This window comes from Oreochromis niloticus, linkage group LG16 (genome assembly GCF_001858045.2).
Source record: "Oreochromis niloticus isolate F11D_XX linkage group LG16, O_niloticus_UMD_NMBU, whole genome shotgun sequence".
Classification (NCBI taxonomy): Eukaryota; Metazoa; Chordata; class Actinopteri; order Cichliformes; family Cichlidae; genus Oreochromis; species Oreochromis niloticus.
Window position 1 is genome coordinate 21703306 of NC_031987.2, and position 26300 is coordinate 21729605.

The window sequence follows — 26300 nt, forward strand, 5'->3', positions numbered from 1 at the left end:
GACAGCTCACCTGTCTATCACATAGAGACAAACAACCATTTGCACCAGACTGTGGATTTGAACCCAGGATCTTCTTACTGTGAAGCAACAGCACTAACCACCATGCCACCAATCCAGGCTTATTAAAAGTACGAAAGCTATGATTTCATGGCTTGATGCAGAATTTTCTTTATGTTTTTGTCCTTGACAGATTAAACCACAATAAAAAGCAGTAGCATACACGTGGTGTGTGTCTAGTTGTCTGCCTCTTATAACTTCAGTGATTTTCCTGCTGTTTGAAATCTCATGTGATCTTGTTAATTTCACGAGTCCAGCAACTAACCACTCTTACTAGATTGTATCATGTCATCTCAACAAGAACAAATTAAGTTTTTGAATTTCGTACAGCTCCTACATGATTTAATTACGTTCATAGAAACATGAAATTATTGTTTTCAAATTACAAAGCAGACTTATTTAATGTAACAACCACCCAATTTACTTCTTTTGGTATACCAAAAAAAGTAGAGGCGGCTGCTCGACTTGACTGAGATGGATGCCTTCCTCAAACCATGATCCAAAGCGCGCGAGACTCAACTCACGTGCGGTGTTGCGGAATTTAACATTGCTATATTATTGACTTACTTCGCTCGAACATGATATGAACAATTTAATCTAGCCTCTCTGCATATCATGTAGTTTCTACACTATATAGTTACACTTAACTTTAAAGCATGAGGCACTTGTGTTAAATACACACAAGATGCTTACGTAAATCCAAGAGCTGGCCAATCCCTTTTTTTCAGTGTAAGACCTTGACAAAGAATAGAGCATCAGTATAACTTTGATTAAATAGAGAAGAAATCATGAAAGGTGGACCTGAGGTGAAGGTGGTGATTTGCTGCAACTGCAGTCAGGCTTAAAAAGTAGGCCCTATATAGGATTTGTCATTTGTGTAGAAGGATATCAGCTGAGCCATCAGCTGATCAGCTTGGACTGCGGCTGAGCTTGACTTTGAGAAAATGCAATGCTCAATTTGAGGTCCCCAGACGATGAATCCTAATGGCTTTGGTGATCAAAGTGTGTGGACCACAGAAGAAAGCACCATTATTAATAAAGTGTACATTTTTGGTTTTTAGTTAAATGCCCTGGCAACTTTTGGAGGTTTTTTTCATGGCTGTAGACTCTTTACTTATTTGTGCTCTTTGCAGGTTTTACCACATTGGTTTATTGCTTTGGTCTGTATGAAGGAGAGGAAATTTAAGTTGTCAGTTCATCGGTTCATGCCCTGAAGCTCAAGCACACTTGGGTTATCTTTGTCTGATATTAAAATGTATTTAATCTAAAATTGTTGACTGTGAGAAATATGAAAAAAAAAACAGGAAGAGAGAGAATAGTTTTTCACAGCACTGTATGTAAGTATGTGCCCAAACACCAAAGGGGTAATAGAAAGTTAAGTATAGGAGGTGGAATATGTCATAAATGGGGGATCAGACTTGATTAACAAGAAGACAGGGATGGAGGGATGAGGTGGAGGTTAGGGCTGAATGTCACTGAATAGCAAGCTGAAGTTGTGTGTCCCATCCCCTGTAGGTGCCTCATTGGTATGTGAGAGAGTGCATCTCCTCTCTCATCTCTATTCTAAGCCTATAAAGTGCAAGCTGCCTTTTTGCTCGCCAGCCAAACACTCACACAAAACCCACAAATAAACCCAAAAGCCTGCCAATAAGCAACCTCCTCTCCACTGTGTTTGCTCCTCCTCGGTTTCAGGCAACATAGTAACAAGAAACTTTTTAACTGTCGCTATAAAGTTTATGGGGTTTTATTCTTGTTTGTTTTGGTGGGTTTTTTGTTTTTTGAGTCTTACGGGTGATTGGCTTTAGCGCAGTAGTTTTTTGCACGTGAATTTGATGCATTGAGAAATCCCATGAGATAGAGGGAAAGAAAGGGTAGATTAGTTCAGAAGTAGAGGAGTATAATTAGCCTGAACAGCAGAAGGGGATTTATGCTCTACCGGCTGCCCTCTGCTTCTGCTGCCTTCCACCCTCCTCCCCTCTTGTCCTTCCCTGGAAAGCAGCGCTTCTCTCAGTTGTCAATAGTTCCACTGACGGTGTGTGTGTGTAGGGGTCTGTGTGCGAATGTGCGTGAAGGGACCTGGGCTTGTTCTCACCTCTAGTGTAAACAGTGTTTGTTTCAGAGTTTATGCAGACAGTGACTCAGCTGTTTGTGATTCTGCAAGCTTTGCACTGTGCAGTTGCCTTGAGTCCCCAATGTGGCTCTGCAGAGGACAGTGGGCTTATCTTATATGTAGCCACTGCAAACATCTCCGCACAGGAACACGTGTGAGAGCATCTCTTTGTGATCCTGAGTGACCTGGCACATTAAAAGAAGGATCCTTCCCATGTCAGCATTTGGGAATTATGCTTTGGAGTCTGTCAGAGCTTTAACAAGTGCAGCGAGGGGTCTCTCTCTCTGGATGACAAAGTTTGTTTGAGAGGGGTGAGACCAGCAGCCAGCTCTAATGTCTCTCCATGAGTTTCTTCGGGAGGGCGGTGAGGCGTCGTTCCGGATCATGAACCGCCTCAGTCATCTTATGCAGAACTTGGACATCTCTGGACTGGGCTCGGCTTTCCCTTTCAGCCCTGCCAGCCGCAAGAACTCCTGGAGAGCCTGGGATGGTAGGACTGAGAAAAAGAGAGAGTGTATTCTGTGTGAGAGTGAGTGTGAATGTGTGCACGTATACTCGCAACTTTTTGTGCCTGTGTGTGTATTTGCGCATAATGTATTTTTCATTGAAGCTCTGGCTGGAGTATGTAGGGCATCACGCCCAGAGCCTCACATACAGTGTTTCCTGTGGGCTTCCCTTGCCCCCACCCCCTCTGCTTGGCTGTTTCTGTGTCTTGATGTGTATAACATTTTGTGTGTGAGTGCATGACTGCGCAGCTTAATCAGCTGCTTCAGTACCCAACATGCACATCTCGGCAGCTGCACTGACATTTTTCCATAGAAGCAGTGAAAAATTCTTCAGCAGATGCAGAAACTGCAGCACAGAGCAGCAGACGAGCTGGCGCAAAGGAATGCTGATTAAAGCTGCTGAGCTAACAGTTTGGTGTCGTCTCAGCCAGATTGTTGCCACTTTTACTAACACACAGCAAGAAAAGAAATGGTGAAGAAAACCAAGAAGAGTGTTTCTCAGTGGGATAGTGGGATGCCAATGGTCCCGCTTAAGCCATGTGAGTCAGGGGTCTTTTTTCAGTGTTTTTCTTTATCTGGGAGATATAGAAAGCAGCTGTTTTCAGCTATTCTCCTGCTGACTGTCTATATAAATATTTTAAAACCTTTTGTATTCATTATATTCTCGTTTCTCATGTTTCTCTTTGTGATTTTGTTAGATATTCATGCAGTGCTTGCTGTAGGTTTTACTTCTACATATACAATTTGTGCATATGCTTTATCTTGCATGATCTGAACACACAGTATGTGCGTTTTTGTCTGTACCTGAATCTATGAGATTTCAGAGGGTTTTCATTTCCTGTCCTCCCAGCTCTGTTTAAGTCATTAGCCATGAGGAGAATTTGAGAGAGGGATCTCTGTTTTTTAGATGTTATGTTTTGTAGACTGAGACGGCTAACTCTGACACCAAATTCTCAGGAGAAAAGATTAGCAAATGTTTTGGTGTAGTCGTTTTGTTTGATTTCTTGTATTTGCAAGTAACTCATAGTCTGCCAGTCCTTCACTCTTCTTGTTGATCAAAGTGATTTTTGCACAGCTGTCGCAGCCTTTATAATAACATTTGTAGACATTGAAACTGTATACAGAAGTATGCTAATTGGCCACTTTACAAGAACTGCTCATTGATGCAAATATTTAATCTGTGTGCCTACATGTGCAGAGTTGGCAGCATTTAGACATGTAGACTTGGTCAAGATGACCTGCTAAAATTCAAACTGAGCATTAGAATACATACACCAGTTAGTTTACATCAGAATGAATTTTCAATGCATTTACTCGCCATCAGATTGCACAATCTCAATAATAAATAAATCTAAAGGTATGAAATATAAAAATATAATCTAGGATATGTGCACATAATAATATAAGAGAAATGAGTCCACATACATTATTATAGGTACAACTTTACAGAATATTAACAATGGAGCAGAAAACCAGAGTAAATCATTATTCCAGGCATTAAATTGCCCTGTTCTAAATATACAGATGTGAAACGTTTAAAGAAATTTGCCTTGTGCACAAAATAAGGAAGAAAGCAGCCAGAAAAGCTGGTCCAAGTGTTTCAGAAACTACTGATTTACTGGGATTCTTCCATAAAATCATCTCTAGGGTTTACAGGGAATGATCCAAAAGAAAGGAAGAGCAGCAGTTCTCTGGGTGAAAATGCTGTGTTGATCTCAGAAGAGCATCTCTGAACATGTCAAACCTTAAAGCAGATGGACTACAACAGAAGACCACACTAGGGGCTATTCCTCTCAGCTAAGAACAGGAAACCGAGGTTACAGTTTGCATGGGCTCACAAAAAGTTGAGCCTTTTTCGAGCAGAAAGGAGGGGAGAGAGGGAGAGAGAGCAAGGAAGGACACGCAAAGGGCCACAGTTTGGACTCAAACCCCGCCTGCTGCGTTGTAGCCAAAAGGCATGTGGCTTCCACCACTGAGCTAAGCTGGCACTCTGACTTTCAGTTTATGATGCAACATTTGAATGGTTGAGTCAGAACTTTGTGTAAACAACATAAAAGTATAACTCCATCCTGCACTGTACCATTCAGGGTTTTGTTTGGGTTGTATTGATATTGAAGATGTTTTTTAATGGCCCACTTTGCACCTTAGTACTGACAGAGCATTGTTTAAATATCACAGTCTGAGTATTGTTGTTAACCATGTGTCAGTGTACCCATCTTCTGATGGATGCTCCCAGAAGGATAACCTACTATCTCACAAATCATCTCAAACTGCTTCCTTGAACACGACAGTGAGTTCAGTTTACTCAAGGAGTATCCACAGTCACCAGAGCTCAGCCCAGTAGAACACCTGTGTGATGTGGAGGAAACAAAGATTTATCCAAAATGGGGGTGGGGTGTGTATGAGTGTGTGTGTGTTTGTGTGTGTGTGTGTGTTCTTAATCGTTTTATGCAGCGTGTTTTCTTTTATTCGACTGACACTGTGAGCTGATCTGATGACTGTGGCTTGTTTGACTATCTTGCTCACTTTAAGCTGCATAGTTTTCCAGTCTAGTGGCTTTAGCTTTGAACTTATAAAGTTTATGGCACTGATAACCTGCATGCCCTTGGTCATAAAGCAAATGCCCACGTTAAACTTGCATGTTAAACACAAAACATGGCTTGGGGAACAAGTATATGTTCCCCAAGCCGTTTAGCACCACTGCATCTTCATTTAATAGATATTGGCTGAATTAGGAGACAAAGAATCAAGTCTATTAGCCTTTTTTTAACTGAAATGTATCTTTTGAACAACTCACTGTAATGGAATCTAAATTGCCACTTTGTATTAAGAGACAGCGTCTTTCTTTGAGAGGTCCCCTTAGAATTAAGTCTTTCAGTAAGTTTGTAAGAATGGGGTCTTTTGAGCGGAGTAAACAAGAATAGAGGCTTTGAATGGATCGAGTCAGTGAATGGTTAAATGGGGATGCAGGCAGTCTTTGAATGGGTTGGTCAGAATGGAGGCTTTGTATTTTTAGTCCACATTTCCTGAGATAAGGCAGACGCGGATCGCGAGTTTTGTTGCTGTAGGTAAATGAGCAGTGGAAGCTGCAGTACCTTTAATAACCAAAGTGACGCACAGCAGCTTAATGTAGAACCTATTTCCCTATTCTTGATTAGTCATGAAGAGGCATGACTACTTCCTTTTTATTGGTCAGACTGTCAGTTATGTAAAGTTGGAGGCCTTTTAGCTAGTTAGATAACTGTCCTCTTAGGGGAGGTATAAAGGTAGTTGGACCAGGAGAGAGGGTGGGGTCTAGCAGTACACTGTAGCTTTTGTATACAGGGAAGGTAACCTGAGGTTGCAATAGGAAGTCCTCTCAGTTACTGCGTCTGCGGGCTGTAGAGCACCTGCAGCCTGACCAAGAGGTTAAATGTAGTGTCTGGCGAAAGGTAGAGTCAGAATGAGAGGGAAACTGTTGTTGTGATATTGTTTGTGAAGCTACATGGAAGAAATGCTGGAGAAGAGAAGTGAAGGAGACATAGACTGGGACAGGAAGATGGGAAGAGAGAAGATAGCAGATTTGGGCTCCTTGATGGATGTAGACATTGAGGTTGAGCTAAATCCTGGGTTTTGCATGGAAATGGACTCAGAGGTGACTCTAGAGGGACAGGTGAGTGCAGGCTCACAGGAGTGCTCTGACAGTGAGGAAGTGGACTGGTTTGTGATTAAAGGAAACACAGATTCTCTGGTTGTGGGTGAAGACATGAAAGAGAGAAGGAAAGCTGAGATTGAGGCTTATTACACGTCAAAGGAGAATGGAGAGACTGATGAAAATGCAAACATAGATATGGAAGATCAGAGGAGCAAAGAGGAAATGGTAGAGGAAGTATTGGATGCATTTTTGGGGCCAAGGGAGGAAATTGGGGTTCGTGTCCGGCTCAGTATTGAGGAGGTGGAAAGTTACTACAGATTTTCTTGCCGTTGCAACTGGTTATGTGGTAAGTTATATCTATTTATTCTATTTATAAAAATATTCATTCTTCATCCTCTCTTTCTTTTTTATTCTTGTATTACATTAACAGCAGTTCAAGTAATGGTTCTCATATCTTCAAGGGGGGATCTTGTAATCATTTAGACATGATTCTTTCATTCTTGGACTCAGTTTCAAATAATTCTTATTTTTCTTATATTGTGCATTTGTGCAGGCCTCAGTTCATCCATGGTCCGAGAAAGTAGTTCCTCTCCCTTCTTTTCCTTCTGGAGTGTCACCTTTGATAACAAAATAAAGGCTAATATTTAGTTCTCTCTAAAAAAAATACCAGTGGTTCAGTGAGCATCACGACACTTTGGACAAGGGCCAGAAATGACTGACATCACAATGTAAACCCAGTAAATTCCAAATTCGTTCAATCATTTGACCAAAGAAATTGTGATTAGGTGCTGAGCCACCACAAGCAGCAACAGTGCAAGCTGACAGAGATATTAGAAGATTCTGTAAATCTGCTGAAGGGATTGAACCATAGTACTATTCAATTTTCTATGCATCCAGCTTTCTAGCATTTATGTCCAGACACCACTTCCAACTTATCCCCCCACCGCACAATTTGGATATGCCCCCAAAAAACGTCACTTAGGAGTAACCAGGAGCCCAAACCACATCACCTGGCTGCTTTTGAAGTGGAGGGACAACAGCTTTTCATCCTTTTTCTAAGACCTTCAGCTGAAGCTCTGTTGCTTGTATCATTTTCTTTTGTTCACTACCCACATAGCCAAGGGCGAGGGTAGGAACATAGATCGACCAGTAGATTGACAGCGTAGCTTTCACATTCAGGTCTCTCTTCTCCACATCAGACCAGTACAGCTTCTGCGTCACTGCAGACGCTGCACCAATCCATCTGTCAGTCTCCTGCGCCACTCTTTCCTTACTTATGAACAAAATCTGATATAATCATAGAGCAATTTAGTTGCTTTTTTATACTAATAAACTTAGTGACCTCTTGTATCTTATTAATGGGAATGCTGTATTACTAGGAGACCAAACCCAGTAGGATAGAAATCCTTCATTCTAACATGAAGTCTCAGTTTACAGTGATTTACAGCCAACTTTTCTCCAGTGGGGACAAGTGAGCCTAAAGTATAACAGCAAAATGTTGCAAAAAACTATCAAGTCCCTTCACTGTAAGTAACAATGAGATAAGATTTTGTTCTTTTCCCAGGGGTAAATATCACGCCTTGCCTTCCTCCAACCATTTGCTTTATCTCTGCTACTTCTCCTCCTTCATGACCCCTTAAGCACCTTATTCCCTCTTGTTGCCCACCCAGACCCCCACTGCTCCGCTTCCCGCCCCTTCCTGATCCCAACTGTTAATTATTTGAATTTTATATTTTTTGAGTACATTACTATAAGATCACATAGAGGGAGTGGATCAAGTGAACAGCTCTGGTGAATGAAGCATCTTCTTAACCATATAAATTAACAAGAAAATAGGCAGTTTGTTTTGTTGCATGTGCGTGTGTGTGTCAGTCACTTGGGCCTGTCAATCCAGGATTTCTGTCCCCTCGTCTACTCCTGCTTAATCTGTGTCAGTAGTGGCAGGCAGTCCAGGTGTGTCACTGTGACCCACTAAAGTTTGACCAGTTGCCCACAAACGTGTACGTGAGTGGACGCTAATCCCAGTCGTTAAGCTTTCTAAAGAACATTAGCGCCTCACCCAGCAGGTGGTGTGTGATTGTGTGTCTGTATGTGTGTATGCAAGGAATGCTGAAATTACTTGAACTTTATTTAGAGTGAAAATTTTTGTAACAGACATAGTTACTGTATCACTAAAGAGCAGAATGCTCTAATAATAGCATCTCAGTCATCTTAATGTAAAGAGTGCTTTGTTACACGTACATCCTTGTCTCACTTTAGGTTGTTTTGACACCACAGATACTCTGAGGAGAGAAAATACAAAGAAAGAGACTGGAAAAATAGTTTCATAGTTTCAGTGTCTTATAGTATCTGATACTGTTTCAACTCACAGCCAGAGGGGCTTTTAGCATTGTGCATGTGTGAATAGTTTATGCAAGCATGCGAGAAAATTATGATTTGTAGAGTAAGGAGTATAGGAGAGAAAATTGGTATGAAGACTCTAATAAAATAATGTGTAATAATAATAATGCATAATAGAAGGTAACCATACATAAGGTTATGTTAACAAATCAAAACAAAAAAAGCTGTTAAAAAGGAGGCAGATCGGACATTCAGGAGGAGACTTACAGGTAACCGAATAGCCCCTTTCTCTAGACAGTGCCGCTATTGCCACCCTGGGTCGGGGCTGGCTTTGATTTGATCTTCGTGGGAGATTCTGGGTGCAAGGTGTGGCTGTGCAGGTCAGAAAGTGGAAACTCTTGGAGGTTTCTGTGTGAACTTGAGCACATTAGAAGCTTGCGACCTGTGAGAGCTTTCCAGATGGCTAGCCTCATGCAGCTTTGTGTCCAATGACCTCAGGCACTGCTGGCCATTATCAATGTAACAACACTGCTTTACCAAGTTACGAACATCAGATATGGTCATTTATCTAAGCCTATATCCACTTGCTTGGTTTCTTTTATAAAAAGCCATTTGTGGGCGACACCCTTGCTTGAGGTTAATTTGAGAGAAAAGAGGAAAAGAGAGTTTTTGTTCCGATTAACAACTGTAGGGGTCAGTCAGTAGAGAACCTTTATTATCGCTTGGCCTTAAAAGCATCGAAGGGACAAAACTAACTCAGTTCAAAGAAAAGATGATTTTTACTAAAACAAACTGAGGTTCAGTCAGTCAGTATGTGATCAGTATGGTTTGTCCACCTACATTTAGGAGGGTAATGTACAATAAATTTGTCCAAGCTTAGTGCTACAGAAACATGTATAGTGAAGGAGATTATGAGTCCAATTATTTGACTGATGACGGTGACTGGGTCAGGTTTTTGCTTTGAAATGTACACTTTACTGAACTTCAGACACATGCGTCAGTGTATTCCTGGATGTGGCAGATTAGTGTAATCTTGGAGTCCACCTCACAGGTCTCCTGCTGTCATGCAAGATTTAAAACCACCTGCTACAGTAAACAGAGGCTGTACAGGACCACGTGTGATAGGCTTCACAGAGGTCATGCCATTGAGGTGCACTCCCTTTATTGCTAATTTGGTTTCTTACACACAGGTGTTGATAAAAACAATGCTGAAAACCTATTTTCTTGGCCGTCTTGTTACTGATTGACTTCTTAAACGACTTTTTTGTCGAGTTTGTTTAATGCTGCTTTCTCCTAACTCCTCTCAACAGCTTGGAAGAAGTCCAGTGTGTATCAAAAAATCTTAACATCTGAAAATTACCAGGACTGACGGCATTGATTTGTTTACATTTTGCTAGATCACAGTTATAGTCAAACACAACATGATTAAGCCAATATCATGTCATTCCTGAACACTCTAAGCAATCATTCATAGCACAGGCTAAAAAGCTTTTTGAAAATCTGGTGAAGAGCAGTTCTTGGTGTTTGAAATGTCACTTTTTTTTTTTACATAGTTGGGCTGTTTTAAACTGGCCACATGTTCTTTTCTTGGCTTGCATGTGCCTTGCATTTTTAGTTTACACACAGAATTTTAAAAAGGTGCTTAATATTCCATTTTATTAGATTTTTTCATTAGACTACTATTATGGAGGGAAAAAAACACGAGCACTCATACGTCTGTGTTAGGGCTCTGCTCTATAAAATCAACAACAAGAAGAGATTAGATTAACAACAAGATTAGATCAAATATGGACTGAGAGGGGAAAGGGCAGCAGTAACAGGGGTATAGTGTTACACACCCAGTTGCTTGAAACAGAAACAAACTGGAGTGATTACTTACTCTGCACATGCTCAGGATTCCCTCTCTCTCTCTGCTCATGGAAAGACTGCAGAGTTGCTTCACTTCTGCAGAAATTCTCAAGGACAAAGCTGGTTTGGATATAATGAAGTCATGTTTTGGATATGAAGCATTTTTCTTCTGCTGTCTAAAGTTTGGATGACTGTGAATTCAAACTTACATCAGTTTTATCCCTGTGTTAAAAATTTACATCAACAGCCCATTATAACATAGGTGTTTGTAACTAGAATACAGGATTGTAATGTACTGTTGTGGCATCTATGTCAGGGGCTGGGTCTGTGACCCAGCATTTTGTGTTTATTTTTGCATTTGTGATTTATTATGTTATATTGTTAAGATCTAGGATTATCATGTGTTGGCCTTTAATTTAGTTTCTGTTTCACAGTCTTCTGTGTTAGTCTCATGAATTTCTTGTCTGTGTGCTTCATGTTGTCTAGCCGGTGTTATTATGTCTACGCCTCTCCATGTTTCCTGTTTTTTTCCTGTTTGTCTTGTGTTTCTTTGTTCAGTGTGTTTAATTTTACTCCTCCCTGAAACGTCGCTATGTTCATTTGTGTCAGCTGTTTCCCCATGTGTTTCCACTTCCCCTGATCACCTCCTGGATGTATTTAAGTCCTCTGTCTGTCTTTGTTTAGTGTCAGGTCATCTGTGTTAATTCCTTCTGCGTCACGGCAGGTTAGGTGTTTTTCATGATTCTGCTCAGGTCATGTTCATATTTTTCCATCATAGTTATTTGCATGCAGAATCACGTTCCTGTCTGTAGTCATAGATATCATAGTTTAATCATAGTAACCATAGTAACCATAGTTTCCTGACTTTAGGTTTTGGTTCAGTTTTTGCCTTTTGTATTCATGTTTAATCAGCCTGAATAAACAGCTCGCTTTTTGTTTGAAATGCAGTTCCATCTCCCGCTGGCTGTGACAATCTACTGGGGGCAATTGTAACAGTTTATTGTTATTCTTGTTGTTTTCTTTAAAAGGACATATTCCACTACACTATGAAAAAGCATATTTTGTGTAAAATAGTGGGTTTTTTTTAATGTTTTAAAACATTATTAGCTTACATATGGACAGGAGAAAAAGAAAGGAACAGTTTGCAGGTATATGCATAACATATTCAGGTGAAGCATGTGAGAAAGAAAGAAATACATGTGCCATCCATTTCACTTCGGGTGCTTTTAAATGAATATATCAACATGTTTAAATGATCTTATTATGTTTTTTTTATCAAGATCTGTCATGCAATCTGGTAATATCTTAACATCAATTAATATCTGTTGTCAATACTAACATGAGATACGTTAGAAACTTGTTTCATCAAACCATCATCATACATTTAAGTCACCTGTACTTTTATTTAATGTGTAGACTTAAAGTCGAATTACCACTAGAAGCCTACAAAGGTTTTTCAAGTCTTTGTAGGCTTTGGCTCATCCTGCAATACCCAATATTTAAACAAATTTTAAAGTATTTAAGCTATATCATTAGATACAATTACAGCAATGTGATTACCTCAAAGATTGCTTCTTTTTGAGATATAGTGGCGTGATGAGTTTTTTATGTTTTTTATATTTGTGCACACCAAAGGAGCCATTTATAACACTCTGACTTCTTGGATTAAAATGAATATTTCAGTGTTGTCCTTATTAGTAAAAAAGGAAACACCTATTGTGTATATGTGTGTTGCTTTGTTTGAAAAGGGAAAAGAGTGACATGTTTTTGTTTCCCACTACACTAACTCTCTGATAATGATGGTGGTAATACCCAAAGGCCAAGTAACCTGATATGACCTGTTGTCAAATAAAGAGTGACACTAAGACTTTGGTTTGTTTAAGCTACACTAAGAGAAGTGTTTGCGTAAAGGGATGGTGTTAGCCACCTAAAATGCACAGTGAAGAAGGGAACACTGTGGTTAACAATGTGGATTACTGTATGATGGACTGAAAGCACCAGACCATATTTCGTCTGTGCTCTGCTCTGGTGAATATCATGGACACAGGTATGGTTCTGGGGACAGACTCTTTATTCATCTGACTTTTGTGTACATTTCTCTATATGTTGTGTTTCTTCTGAATGTTTCGTGTGTGCATGTATTTTAGAGTCTAATGTTTTTCAGCTTACCAAGTCTTGAGTTTGCCAGGATGAGCTTTACAAACCATTTAATTTACCATTACGTTGTCTCTCTTAATTTCTAATAATTTCCATGCGTATATTTTTTAGGCACTTCTTCCTTATGTATGTTTGTGGACTCTTGCTATAGGTATCAACAGAAGCATAACAGCTTGCAGTATAGCCACCGCATTAAAACCAATGATCGATTGCAGATTTAGCGCATCAGACCAGTGGCAGTCTCCAGGCAGGACACTGCCACATCACAAAATAAACAAGAGCCTGGGCGTGCAGACTTTACAGATCCCAATGCAGTCAAGCAACCAGGAGATGTGCCAGAGCAAGCCCGATCCACAGAGGCCCCACTAATGTCCTTTTCAAAGAAAAGATCATAATGATGAGGGAATAAAATAACACTTTTGATACAGTGAAACAATAACATGTAAATCCAGTGTGGATTATTTGCTTTAGGAAAATGAAGCAACAAAGTCAGACTGATACCAAAAGTCAATATTGCTTTCAGTCTTATCTTAAGCAGTATGTCTGTGTTCACATCCATATTTACAGGAAACTCCCCTCCTGGAAATGTGATGGTACAAATAAATGTTTTGTCTCTCTTTTGGCTCAATATAATACAGATTTCTGTTCCTGGATAGCTTAGTGAACATGAATGTTTCTGTAGGAACTAAATAGAGTGGTGCTTCAGATTTGTCCATGTTCTGTTTTTAGATTAAATTATTACGTATCATTATGGACCTTAAATCTATGGCTCAAAAGAACCTGATGTAAAAGATGCCAGAACGCTGCTGCAAGAGAAAGAAAACCCCGAAACAACCACACATCTGATCCAAGCTTCTTCCCCAAATTAATAGAACCACAACTGAAAAAAGGATTGCCACTAACTTTCTACTCAACTCATAATTAATAAAAAATAAATGCAACTGCAAAAGTAACAGAGGAATAATGCCCGTGCTGATGGAGGTGAGGGAGCAGAAGCTCCAGCTTCTTGGGTTTTATATAAGTGAAGGTGAAACTTCTGCAGCCAATCAGCACTAGGAATAAATCTGAAGCTTAAATGTAACGGTAGAAAGTTAATGACAGGATGACAGATGTACTGGTACACTGGGGCAAGTGTAACACTTATATTATTGAGCTAGTCACATAAAACGCATCTCAGCATAAATAATTAAATACAACTGTCATAGAAAATGGCACAGAGTTCATTACAGCAGTGCCACATTTTCTCTGCTTCTTTCCCTGCTTTCCCTGCTCAAAACCAATAAAAAGCTTTTTTTTAACAAAACACAACAAAGCTCACAGAGCTTGTTTAGATCCTTGATATAGAAATATGTGGATGATATGTACTATGAATGGATTACAGTAGAGTACTGCTTTTTTATGGATGCTGTGGAGGTGGCTTAGTTTACATGTCTTAACAGTGGGAGTGAGTGATGTTCATTTTTTTTATTATGGGAGGATGAATGTATGACTATCTGTAGCTATCCATGCTTCGGCAGTTTATAGTTTTTATTGTCCTTTGCCGCAGTGCTATCAGTTTCAAGTTAAGCTCTGGGCAGTTTTTATTGTATAGTTTCCATTGCATAAAAATACCAGGCAGTCATAACCCCTACACCATTCACCGCAGTAGTCTAAATCAGCTGTAAGTGTTGCTAGAGTTTTGCCCTCTTCATCACAGCGGCCTGTGCCAACATCAGCAAGGGACCCCGCTACTTCAGCCAGATTCTTAATTCATGATTGCTCAGTCCTAACTGGTGCACCAAAGTAAGTTTCCCTGTTGAGCCCCTTCTGCTTCAAATCATTGAGAAGTGTTGAGAAGAACACAGAAACTCTTATGTGATGCAACCAGAATAGTTCAGCAGAAAGTAACATGTTAATTTAAGAGTTGATTACTCAAACTGTAGTGAGAGGCCAACCGAGGACATAAAGTATGTTTTTAGTCCCTTTTAATACATATTCATGAGGGTTAAAAGTTCAGAAACTGGGATCTGTAAAGCTTTTTCAATATGTATTTAATCTGTTTCTTTGTGCTTTGTGGTGAAGATTATTTTGGAAAGTTGTCTGTTGTGTGATTAAAATATCCTTCCACTTCTGCATAATATGTTACAGCTTGTCTAGCCTACGAGGCTCCCTAACCTCTAGTTTGATCCCCAGTATAATTACAATCTCTATCTCCAACTGGGGGAATGACCTTTAATCTGATTAATTTAATCTGTATGAGGCGAGCACATGGGCAGATCAAGAGCTGTCGACAAAGCCTGTTAACGTATCTGTTTGTTTACAGCAAAAGTAACCTGAGTATTGTGGAAATGAAGTATATATGAAAATGCACCAGAATATTCTGTTTCATTAATGAATTATGTGTAGAGATGGTAAACAAATTTTTAGAACCATGACAGTCTAAACAAGCCTGAAGTTCACCTGTCAGACTTTGTTAAACTTTGTGTATTCGGTTCAGATGTATTGCTAATAATAATTTTGTAACTTTTTCATCTCCAGATGAGATCATGCAGCTGGACAGCTGTCCTCTCCGCGCTGCTGACATCACTCCTGACCTCCAAAAGAAGTTCGCCTTCCTTTCAGGTCAAATTGCCATGTCTTTTTTCCTGTCTTCCTTTTTGTTTTGTCTGTCTGCTTCACCGGACCTGGATTATTTGTCATTATGTTTGCTATTTTAAATGATCAGCACTCTTAAATTTTTCATAATTCAGCTGAACATGATAGCTTTAATTTGCCATTCAAATTTCCCCTCTATCGGTTTCCTCTTCACAGTTTATCACGTTACACACCATGCCTCGTTGATACTGTTACCTGGAATTTTTAGACTTACTGCCTCCGCATGTTCAGTGTTTTCACCTCCAAAAAAGTGTCTTTTTAGCATCATTTTAAATACATTTCAAGCTACAGCAAAAATCCTCTCCAAGAGGCGACCTCGTGGCTGTGGCAGAATTGGGAAAACATTTTGCAGACAAAGATCTAAGCAGACGTTAAAACCATGACCAAGCACTTGCTGTTGCTATAGTGATGAGGGACGAAAAGGCAGAGATTTATATTCTAGTCATGAGCGCTGACGGAGCAGCTGTTTCACACAGGGACAGGCATGCGCGCGCATGTGTGTGTGTGTGTGTGTGTGTGTGTGAGTGAGGTGAGACTGTTGTTGTCAATGTTATTCACTGTGTGCAAACACTGAAGCATCCCTCTGTCTCATATCATTTTATTATTTTACTATCCTTCCATCTTGAATTGTTATGTAATCTTTTGTCATCGTCTTATTGAAAGTGAGAACACTCAAAAATTTGGTGTTGTCATTACTTCATGTAAATGATCTCTGAGTCTCAAAGTCTCAAACCTGATGCAACATTTAAATCATGTGCTGGAGATCAGTATTGGAGAAAACATGTATTTAAATGAAACCAGTGGCTTTTTGCCGATTGTCTGTTGAAGAGAACGAGAGCCTACAAGACTATATTTTTTATGTGAATATATAGTATTTTTTTCTGTCCAGTCTCCAGTATCACAATCTAGTCTTCACATCAGTGCCCCCTTGTGACTGCATTTTTCGCTCTATTCTGATGTCCTATTAAACAAAAAGCATTCTTACAGAACCCCCTATTTTATCTGGAAAGTTTCAGTGTGTCTTGTTTTCCTTTTCTTAGGAGGAAGAGGAGATAATGGCAGCCCCATCATTGTGTTCCCAGAATTCCCTGCATTTGGGGAGATCACAGACAGGGAGTTTCACAACGTTTTGACCTACCTGACGAGCGTCCCAAGGTAAAGTCTAAACTTTTTCACCTCTAATTAAAGTCTCATCTCGCTCACCCTGTGCCACCTTTCCCTTGGTTTCTCTACGGTCATTGCAACAAAGCACTGCTGATGAACATGTCCAGGTTTATGGATAAACCATGTGGCCCAGACTGTGTCAAAGATTATGTAATAAAATAGAAAGTCTTTGAAAGTGGCTCAAACTAGGGAAGTTTTCACGCAGATCACCTGAATTGAAACTAGAGGAAGGATAGTGATGGACTGGAAGGAGTGTATGAAGTCTGCCAGTAGGTGGCAGTAGCTATCTTATTACAGCCTCACTCTAGATTTGCTCAAAGAGGAAGACTCAATTACCTCATAGCTTTGTATAAAAGAAGAGGGCCAATTGGGATTCCTGTGGACACTTTATTTTATAAGTGTTCTTCAGCTCAGTCTTTGTGCACATGGGCAGAGCAGATGACGAGAGAAGAGGAAAAATGTGCAGGAGCGACTGTTTCTCCAAATTTCTTTTATAATCATCGCCTGGCTCTTTAAATCATGATATTTTTTATGTTTTTTGATTTAGCTTATCATCTTGTATGTCCTGCCTTCCCTTCATTCTGCCTGAAATGTCTCATTGTGTATAAATAGAAGACAGCAGAGATTCTAGCGGGTTGAAACTGAATAATGCATACAGCTTACCAGAGGTGTGTGTGTGTGTGTGTGTGTGTGTGTGTGTGTGTGTGTGTGTGTGTGTGTGTGTGTGTGTGTGTGTGTGGCATGGTGCTTGCCCACTGAGGCATGTCTCTGTATCCATGTGTCTGCAATGGCCTTTAGTCACAGCACAGCTTTTCTTCCTTTAACAGTGGAGCTTTAATCACTTGAAGTAGAGTTAGTTGTCCAATGTTTGGCTAACTTTATTTCAGTATGGGCTTAATTTTCCTAACTGGATACAATTTAGGTAATGCACTTACTTGTTGGTCACTCTGTCAAGTGAGTGAGGGTCAGCCACAGGGTGATATGGTGCTGAGCCAGCCTCAAGCTGTTCTGAATGCACAGACAGATGGCTGGAGCTACCTGAGGGACTGACACCACGAACGGGGCACACAGAATCCAGGGACAAATGTCTGTTCTGACCTTGGACAGCTGCTGCTTGTTTGAAATTAATACCACAGGATCGATTTTAATTGTAGACATAATTCCTTATGTTGATACTCTCATACATACGTACGTGTGCATGCTTGACTGGCTGGTTGCTGGGATGTGTTGACTACTAAACTAATTTGGGTCTTGTCTTGTGAATGAAGGAATCTAATTAATTGACTCTATTCTTTGCATCCGCCAACACTCAGTAAATGAACCCGTAAATGGTTTGTGTATCTTGGGGAATACAGTCAGCAGACAGACTCTGGGGGGAAGGGCATTAAGCTGGTGCACTCTCTAGACCATGACGAACACTTAAAGTGGACATGAAACACTACGTATAAAGGTTAAGACCATGGAGCTCTACTCTTAAAAGAATCACTGCGAGAAAATCCCCCTTAGAAAGTCAAGCGAATGGTCTTGTTTTCATGAGCATAATCCAAATTAAAGTTTATTTTGTTTCTTATAGATTCACTAGTTAACAATTTGATTGTTTCTTATTTAATATATCACAAAGATGCACATTTCTTTGCGCTGTGAAAAGACGAGAGGAGGCCGGAGCTGTACGATGTGTGTTGTGTTGTATATCCAGTAAACCGGGAGACTCATCCCATCACTGCAGTGGCTTTGGGCAAAAGCTTTTTCACAGCTCGACTCACAGCTCGAGGTGCTTCTGTACCCTTTGTCATAAGAAATCCAATTATTAGAGGGACACTCATGGATGCGCAGCCCCCAAAGCACCAGAAAATATCTATGAATATTTAAATGAGTAGTTTTTGCAGTATTTGGGAAATTGTGTGTTTGCAAAAAAATTTTACAGCTACACAAAAAATTGTACATCCACTTATTCACATTTACCTTCAAATTTCTGCTAATTCTTTACTTTAAAGTCATGCTAATACTTGATAGGCCCAATGATTAAATTTCCCATCCCCTGGCAGTGGATGTTCAGTATAAACCACCCTCTTATTTTAGGAGTCATAAATGTCTGAAAGGATGAAAAGCTCTTGTCTCACTTTACCTCTGCACATGACTTGTAAAGAAATGACTGTGTGAAACTGCAGGGATGAAAAGTGAGGATGATAGAGGAGGAGAAAAAGGAAAAGATGAAAGGGGAAGAAAAGTGCCAAAAATAAATGGTGAGAAGTGTCACGATTAATGTAAATGATACAGTAAGTAACAGCATTAACTAGAGAGCCAGACATGAATAGATTTACTAATACTGAAAGCTTTGGGTGCACACTGTAAATGCTCTTCAGAACCTCACTCACATCTGTTTTGATCTGTTGATTGGCTAATAAAGCTGCCCATTGCTATGCACCCTTGGTTTGGTTGGCTCTTGTTCCAGCAGCTCTCGGTCTCTCATTGGTTAGCTCACAGATGCAGTGAAGGGGGTGCAGAGTCTGGATTCTGGGATGGTCTTAAACATTTGGCTCCCTCTGCTTCAAACAGCACAACACGCTGGGATCTGCCTCCTCTACTGTGTTTTCATTTTGCCTTCGTTGTTACATGGACTGCTCTTTTTTAACTGCTGCCACCTCGTCTATGCAGTCAATAGTTGCAGAATGAAAGATGTGAAAACAAATACTTGAAGCTTACTGGAATATTTCTGCTTGAAAGGTAATGACAGTACTCTACCACTACCTGAAACAGGATGTAGTGTAGATAGCATTCTGCTGGTGAACTGCACGTGCGGCCATCAGTAGTTGTTGTCAGTGTTTACCCATCCCCTCCCCATTTCTACTGGGACCACAAAGGACAGCAGGGGAATGGGGGAAGTGAGGGCTGGAGGCTGATGGCCAAGAAATCTGGAGGCACTTCACAGTATCTCCTTTTATTGACGGCACCAGCTGTCTAAGAAGATAAAGAGCAGCACAACAAAACTGAAATCTGTGAACAGGCACTTGGTTTCGCTTCTGTGCCATAGAGGATTTTTCCCCCCCTCTTAAAGCTCTTGTGTTACAAGAATTCCCTTCTTGTCTGTCGTGTGGTTTTAGTACAGGCTGTTTCTACGTAAAAACAACTGATATGACATCCTCCACATTCACTGTGCTGCTAACTTTCTCACCCTTGAACCATCAAGCTGCTCTCTGTTTAGTTTGTGCTGAAAACGTCTCCTCCTTGTGTGTTCCAGCTTGTCGTCAACAGGCGTGGGGTTCATCCTGGTGATTGATCGCCGGCAAGACCGATGGGCAGCTGTAAAAGGGACCCTGCTTCGCATTGCAGTAAGTTTGTCTTTGCCTCTGCAGATCTGAGCATGCACTTGCCTTCTGCATGAGTCTCACTGGGACAGAAACAGATATTTCATCAGCTGTTAGAGTGAGGGGACCGAGGTTTGACAGGAACTGTCCGTACACCATCACCCATGGGAGGATGAAGCTTATTAGGCCTCAGAGAGATGTTGTAACTTTCTCTACTTAACAGCTCCGCCACTAATATATGAGAAAGCACAGCCATAAGCTCTCGACCGTTACCATCACAGCCATGTGTTTTCACAGCTATGGGGAAAAATAAGCTGAAAACACAGCAGAATTTGTTTGTTTTGTTCACACATTCATTTAAATCTCTCACTCATCGTCTTGGCTTTACATTGATTGATATTTGGGCCTCTATTATAAACAATTAAGTAAATTAGTTTATACTAATTAGTAAATTAGTATAAATAAGTCACTTAAACACTGCTCACAGTGGCTTAAAGGACTCCTGCACAACCTACTAAGCAAAGTAGCCTTTATCTTCTATGTTTTTCAGCTGGAGTGTCTATATGATCATCCATGTTTCAGGCTTTCTGTAGGGAGTTGATGAAGCACTGGCAGCGCTCCATAGTGTATATAGATGGGGGTGGGAATCACCCTCTTACACAATCTCTCAGTATTGTTTAACTGGAGCTAAAACAATGGACTGCTGAGAAGCACCATGATTCATATACTAATGGAAGAAGGCCACTTTTCTTTGGCTTAGAAGCTTCTTTATGTAAAAAAATGAGCTACTGTGTTGATCTCCAGTATAATAGAATAATGTATATTGCCGCTTGCTCCACTGGAAGCAAAAGAATCTCAGGATTTTTCAGACACGGCAGATGACAAAGATGGTGTGTAGGACAGTTTTCCTTAAGGAAAATCTACATAGAACAGCATTTTTTGTGTGAAGCAGATCCTCACGTGTCTATTGAAAACACTGAAGGAGGCAGATGTATAAAAAGATGAAATGCCTGAGTGGGAGAGCAAACGATGGATATTACCACCCACTGTCTCCAGAGATATGGGAGACCCACTCAGTCATTGCAAATTAAATCAAGCTTTATTAATCCCACAAGGCAGACTTTTACAGGTTGACAGGCTGGTAATAAGGGGCCATTCAGTCAGCCCTGTAATAATACTCTGCTTGAAGTGATTCCACCAGGCTGCTAAATACATGATGATGAAAAGTGGCGCTATCTGTAGAGTGGAGGTTCTTCCGTCTGTGTGTTGGTCTATGTCTGTGAGAAAATAAGGCGGCTGAGGAGTGATGCTCTTTGTCTTTTGCTGTGCATCTATGTAGATGTGTGTACTCTTGCATATGTGGGCTTGGGGGCCTGAATGTGGGTCAGTGTGTTTTTGAGGACACAAAGTGTTTGTAGACTGGTCTTAATTAAGTCTGTCACTACCTAAAGCTTGTCATTTATCAGGCTCCTCCTGAGGCGTGTGTGTGTGTGTCAGCCATTGTCAAAGAGCAAGTAGTGCATGACTGCCAGAGACCACAGATCCAAGCAACATGGATGAATGCTTGGAAGCTAAGACTGGATATATAATATAATGTCAGCTTCCAAAACTGTCTGCAGCCTTTAGCCTATGAGAACTTTAATTTAAAGAAGATAACCTGCTGCACATGAATATATAGTTATATTTCTAAAAAATATTTTTAATTCCTGCGACTGTTTTAGAAAACACACTGTGTTAGTTGGACTATATTTAGCTAGTGCACTAGTAAGGACTCACAGCAGTGCCTTTGTTCAATGTATTCTCTGAAGGTTTAACAATACGTTACATTAATGTTCCTAACAGAGCTATTCTGGACTCTTACCAGGAATCGGATATATCAGGCTTTGCTACACGCAGGCTCAGATATTAATTTGCATATATATTTCTCAGGAATTTTTTTGATGGTGATAAAATATAGAATCTTACCAGATTTACCATTAAAGTGGCTCGTTTCAGATTTTTTTCTGCACAAGATTGCCAAATCCATTAATCATAAAATAATTAATAACTGGCCTTTCTTTGTTTTGTGATAACACCTACCACTACCAAACAGAGCCATGTGTTCTGCAGATTGCATGATTCATCTCTGCAGATGGTGAATGACCATTTTAACCAGTTATCTTCCTTCTTCCAGCGGGTCAGTAAGGACAAACAATGGATTGATTTATTAATCCCGTTAATAATGCTGCTCCCAAGAGGATTTCTTTTATGAACAATGTACTCGCTCTCACTTCTGCTTGGACCAGCATTCCCCAACTCACTCGAGGAGGATGGCCAATCAGACAAACCATCCATTTAGGTCATTAGCTAATTAAAGCTGCATTATCTATTGTACTGCCTGAAGAAGGGAGACCAGCTCGTGCCCTCCGTGCTCATCCAACTGCTCTCACAGCAGTGCACAGTCTGTCAGTGGGTGTCAATCATGACATTTTAATGAGCTTTTATTGGGTCTGTTGGCTGAGTGTGTGTGGTAGATGGACAGAAAGATAAATATGAAAAGGATTTATGTGGATGTTCTGAACACACGAAGCAAAACTGTTTTGCTTAGTGAAATCTGTTTTTTGTGCTGAGTATGTTGTTTGAAGCAACTGTCTTTGTTTTCTTTTTGCAAAGAAATAATCAAGTTAATTATACACATGTCCCCTAGTGTTTATACTGTGCAGCCAAGCTGTGAAAAGGGCTAAAAAATACTCCCCAAATACAGGGAAAAGATGTGAAATAGATGTGTCTAAAAAGGAGATAATTGTAAAATGTTTTCTTCTTGATAAATTCCCTGTCACCAAACAACTCAAAACTATGTTCAGCTTGACAATGTCAGCTGGGTAAGGGGAAAACCTGATTGAATGTGCCTGCACACATGTGTGAATACGCCGTCTACCTCATTATTCATGCAGAAGCATCTCAGAGACATGAAGATTAATGTCCCCGGCATGCGATGTCGCCCTGCACCCTCCACATTTTCTTCATTCTCTGGTAGTCTACTAGCTTCTTCACATCAGTGTTATCACGTGGGAGACGGAAGGACAGACAAAGGGGGAGAGTAATATATAAGAAGTGCATGCTGTCAGCAGAAAAACAAAAGAAGAAAAAACAGAACATGTACAACTGAAGTGTGATGTATAACTGACTTGCTTGCCTTACTACATACTCGGTCTCCTTTCCTATGTCAGGGCTCCTTCCCAGGGAACCTCCAGCTGGTTCTGGTTCTGAGGCCCACTACCCTTCTGCAGCGCACGCTCTCCGACATCCTCTTCAAGTTCAACAAGGATGAGTTCAAGATGAAGGTGCCGGTGCGTGCGCTTGGGGTCTCCTGTGCAAAAACACACTCATGTCTATTCCATGAGTGACTTGTGCTCTCCTCTCAAATAGGAAAAAAAATGAAGAAGAAATATAGTTGCTCAAAGATTTTGATATTTGTCTCTCTCAGGTGATCATGCTGAGCTCTATAACTGAGCTGCACTCCTATATTGATCGCACACAACTGACCCAGGAGCTCGGGGGAACACAGGAGTACTGCCATGAGAAGTGGATCTCTCACCGCACAGTATGTACTGTTCAGTACTTTCCATTGATCATAAGACATTTTTATAAAACCTTTTTCTGCATGCCTATAAGCAAGGGTTAAAGTTGGTTTGGCAGAAGGAAGAACCCTAATATTCAATGCAGCTGTACAGATTAGGGGCGGGATCATTTAAAAATAATACTTTAAGATCTAATTTAAACTGAAATGTGCTACCCTTGGCATAACAACTTACAATGAACACCACAACCTGCACTGCTTCAGTCTGTGTGCGCCACAGTGCTTTAAACCACTACAGCCTGCACTAAAATCCCCAGCATTTTCATCCAGCACATATATATGTACCATGTATAGGTGACCAAAAAATAAGCATGCTTACATAAGCTTTAAATTTCCAGTTTATCAGATGTCTTTGAAAATAATTTCTCATCTTCCTCTCCTGTCCTCTTTGTCTTATACCTTTCCCCGTCTCTGTGAGGGAACTTGCTATACCGCACACAATTGGCTCGCAGCCACACTGTGGTTCAAACGGTACAGAAATAGTTTGTATTTGCTGATATTTGTTAAATTGTTTGAAGCATTTGAAAATACCTGAAGGTTATAAGTGTTATTCTGTTTACCCATGAACACGTCACCTGTGTTCATGCTGATGAGAAGGATATTGACGTGGAAGCTGGCTTGTCTTTAAGTTGGCTGCAGCACATGAAAAATTAATTCTTCCGTTCTATTAGATATTAAACTGCCGATAAGATTTGATCACTTATTAGCTAAAAGTGCCAGAATTGGATCCATCCAGTCTAATTTAACCCCGCCTATACGGTAGGATTAAAATGTAAAGTGAAATTTGCAAATTGAATACTGACGATATTATCATAAAGTATTCTATTTACAGACTGCAATTCGAAACTAGCCAATCCCCTCAAAAGTGCGCTTTATGATTTGTTTTACATGTTACAGGAACACAGTGCATTTTATCAGCATCACCTGAGAATGAAAATTTGGCATTTTCTCGATGAAAATCTCTGTTGTGTCTCGCGTGACTCAGGCTATTGAAGGCTTCGCACTGATGGTAAAGAAAACGGCACAGACTCTGCAGTCATTTGGGACTGAGCTGGCAGAAACTGAACTCCCAAATGAAATACAGGCCACAACCATCCTTCTGAGCACACACACCAGCAAGAAAGAAAAAATGAAGGTAACACCTTTAAATATAAAAATGCATTCTTTGATATTACAAGAGTAATATGATATGCATTAACTGCTTCATTGGTCTGTTCAGATAATGCATGTTTGCCCCATCTGTCTCTGTATTTCTAGGAGGATATACTGGTGGCTCTGGGTCAGGGCAGCAGGCTGTTGGAGAGCATCAATGAGCCTGTAGTGCGAGACCCCGACCACAACATGAACCAGGATGAACTGGAGAATTTGGCTACAGTTCAAAGGTTGGAACCAGTTACACCAGTGGCAGAGCTGTGGGACAGTGACTGAAAATGAAAAAACTTCCAGTCATGACACATTAGGAGATATTAGAGGAGCACTTTTTTCTTTATTGATTGGGACAGAACTTTGAACTTTTTGTGGGATGAATATTTGTTTGAAATTCATAAATACTGATTCCCTTGATATTTTTGGACATACTTTGAACTAAGTTAAAATTAAGAGCTAAGCATATCAGGCCAGCACTGAATTATAAAGGCATTTCACATCCTGATGTATTTACGTAACAAAAATTAAAGCCTTTTTTTTTAAATGCAAGATATTTTTTCCTGGCCTGTTTCATCTCTTTTCGCTATTTTAGGAATATTGTTTCAAGTCAGTATGCTTTGAGGTCAGACGGTATTTTAAGGTACTCTCCACAATAATCATAATAGTTATTGCCACTAAATAGCATAAAAACATGCAAACACAAAATCCAAGGGGATCTGAATACCTCAGTCAGCGTCTTTGCTGCATTCTCCGCTTCATTAATTTTCCCCCTACGGCTTTAGCTCGATTTAACGCTGGCTCTTTCCTCTCCATCTTTCTCGCCTTGCCTGACAGATTGCTGTCTCAGCTGGATGAGACAGAACGAGCTTTTGATGAGTTCTGGGTGAGACATCAAACCAAACTAGAGCAGTGTCTTCAACTGCGCCACTTTGAGCATAACTACCGAGAGGTGAGCTGGACTTTTTTTATATTGAAATCCCGCATACTAGACTGGATGTCTTCAAAACTCGAGCGTGTGTGTGTGTTTCTGGTGCAGGTGAGAGCTCTGCTGGATCAGGTGTCTGAGAAACTTGCAACCTTCTCTGAGGTTGGGATCAGTCCAGCCCATGCTGACCACATCTTCATTGAGCTCACGACCTATGAGGAGAAAGTCTGTGTAAGTCACACCTGAATCATCACAATTAAAGCGTTGTGTAATCATGACACAAATAGCTGAATAAGATGCTTTATAATATGGATGGGGGTGGAGGGGGGGGTTGTTCTGTTTTCTTTTTTTGTCATTTGAAATCACATTACACTCCAAAAACAAATCACCGGCTGTGTTTTAGCAGATGATTGAAATTAAATGATTTTTAAGTAAATTTTCGTTTAAGAAAATTAAAAAACCGAGATGTGCTTCATTTCGTTCAAAATTACTAATGTGTTTGTGATTTTATGTAGTAAGGTTGATAGAACAGATAACAGTGATCCAATCATCATCATGAAATGTGATTAAACCTCTTCATATTTCATATTCATGCGTAAAATGCCTAAAGTGCAGCAATTTTCTCAAGTTTTCTTATTTCATAATGTGCTTTTATTGTATAAAGTACTGCAAAGAGGACGCAGGGATCGCTAAAAAAGTCCAACTTAAGGACATCAAACTAGATGAGTTTCTCCCAAACTGTGAGAATAATTAAAGTCCATTAAGATAATAAGGAAAACCAAAGCTTAAGGGAGGATATGGAACAGGAGGGAGCCAACTGAGTAAGACTGAGGGAGTGCTCATAGGGCTAAAGGA

General features: G+C 40.2%; 1 protein-coding gene across 8 annotated transcripts in view; it reads left to right on the top strand.

Annotated features, from left to right (window-relative positions):
- Positions 1-26300, top strand: part of mcf2lb (mcf.2 cell line derived transforming sequence-like b) — a 41788-nt gene that overhangs the window by 4222 nt on the left and 11266 nt on the right. For 3 of the 8 annotated variants that reach the window (XM_013275325.3, XM_025903860.1, XM_013275327.3), the window contains exons 1-10: positions 6057-6653; positions 15170-15253; positions 16327-16441; positions 19689-19779; positions 22965-23084; positions 23222-23338; positions 24360-24509; positions 24632-24756; positions 25355-25469; positions 25557-25676. In XM_013275325.3, coding sequence (XP_013130779.1) covers positions 6158-6653; positions 15170-15253; positions 16327-16441; positions 19689-19779; positions 22965-23084; positions 23222-23338; positions 24360-24509; positions 24632-24756; positions 25355-25469; positions 25557-25676 — 1533 coding nt within the window. In that variant the 5' untranslated portion in view covers positions 6057-6157. Of the gene's footprint in view, positions 1-2080; positions 2658-2953; positions 3213-6056; positions 6654-12517; positions 12543-15169; positions 15254-16326; positions 16442-19688; positions 19780-22964; positions 23085-23221; positions 23339-24359; positions 24510-24631; positions 24757-25354; positions 25470-25556; positions 25677-26300 lie in introns of those variants that run through there. The other 5 variants (XM_025903861.1, XM_025903863.1, XM_013275326.3 and 2 more) reach the window with 5 other exon arrangements.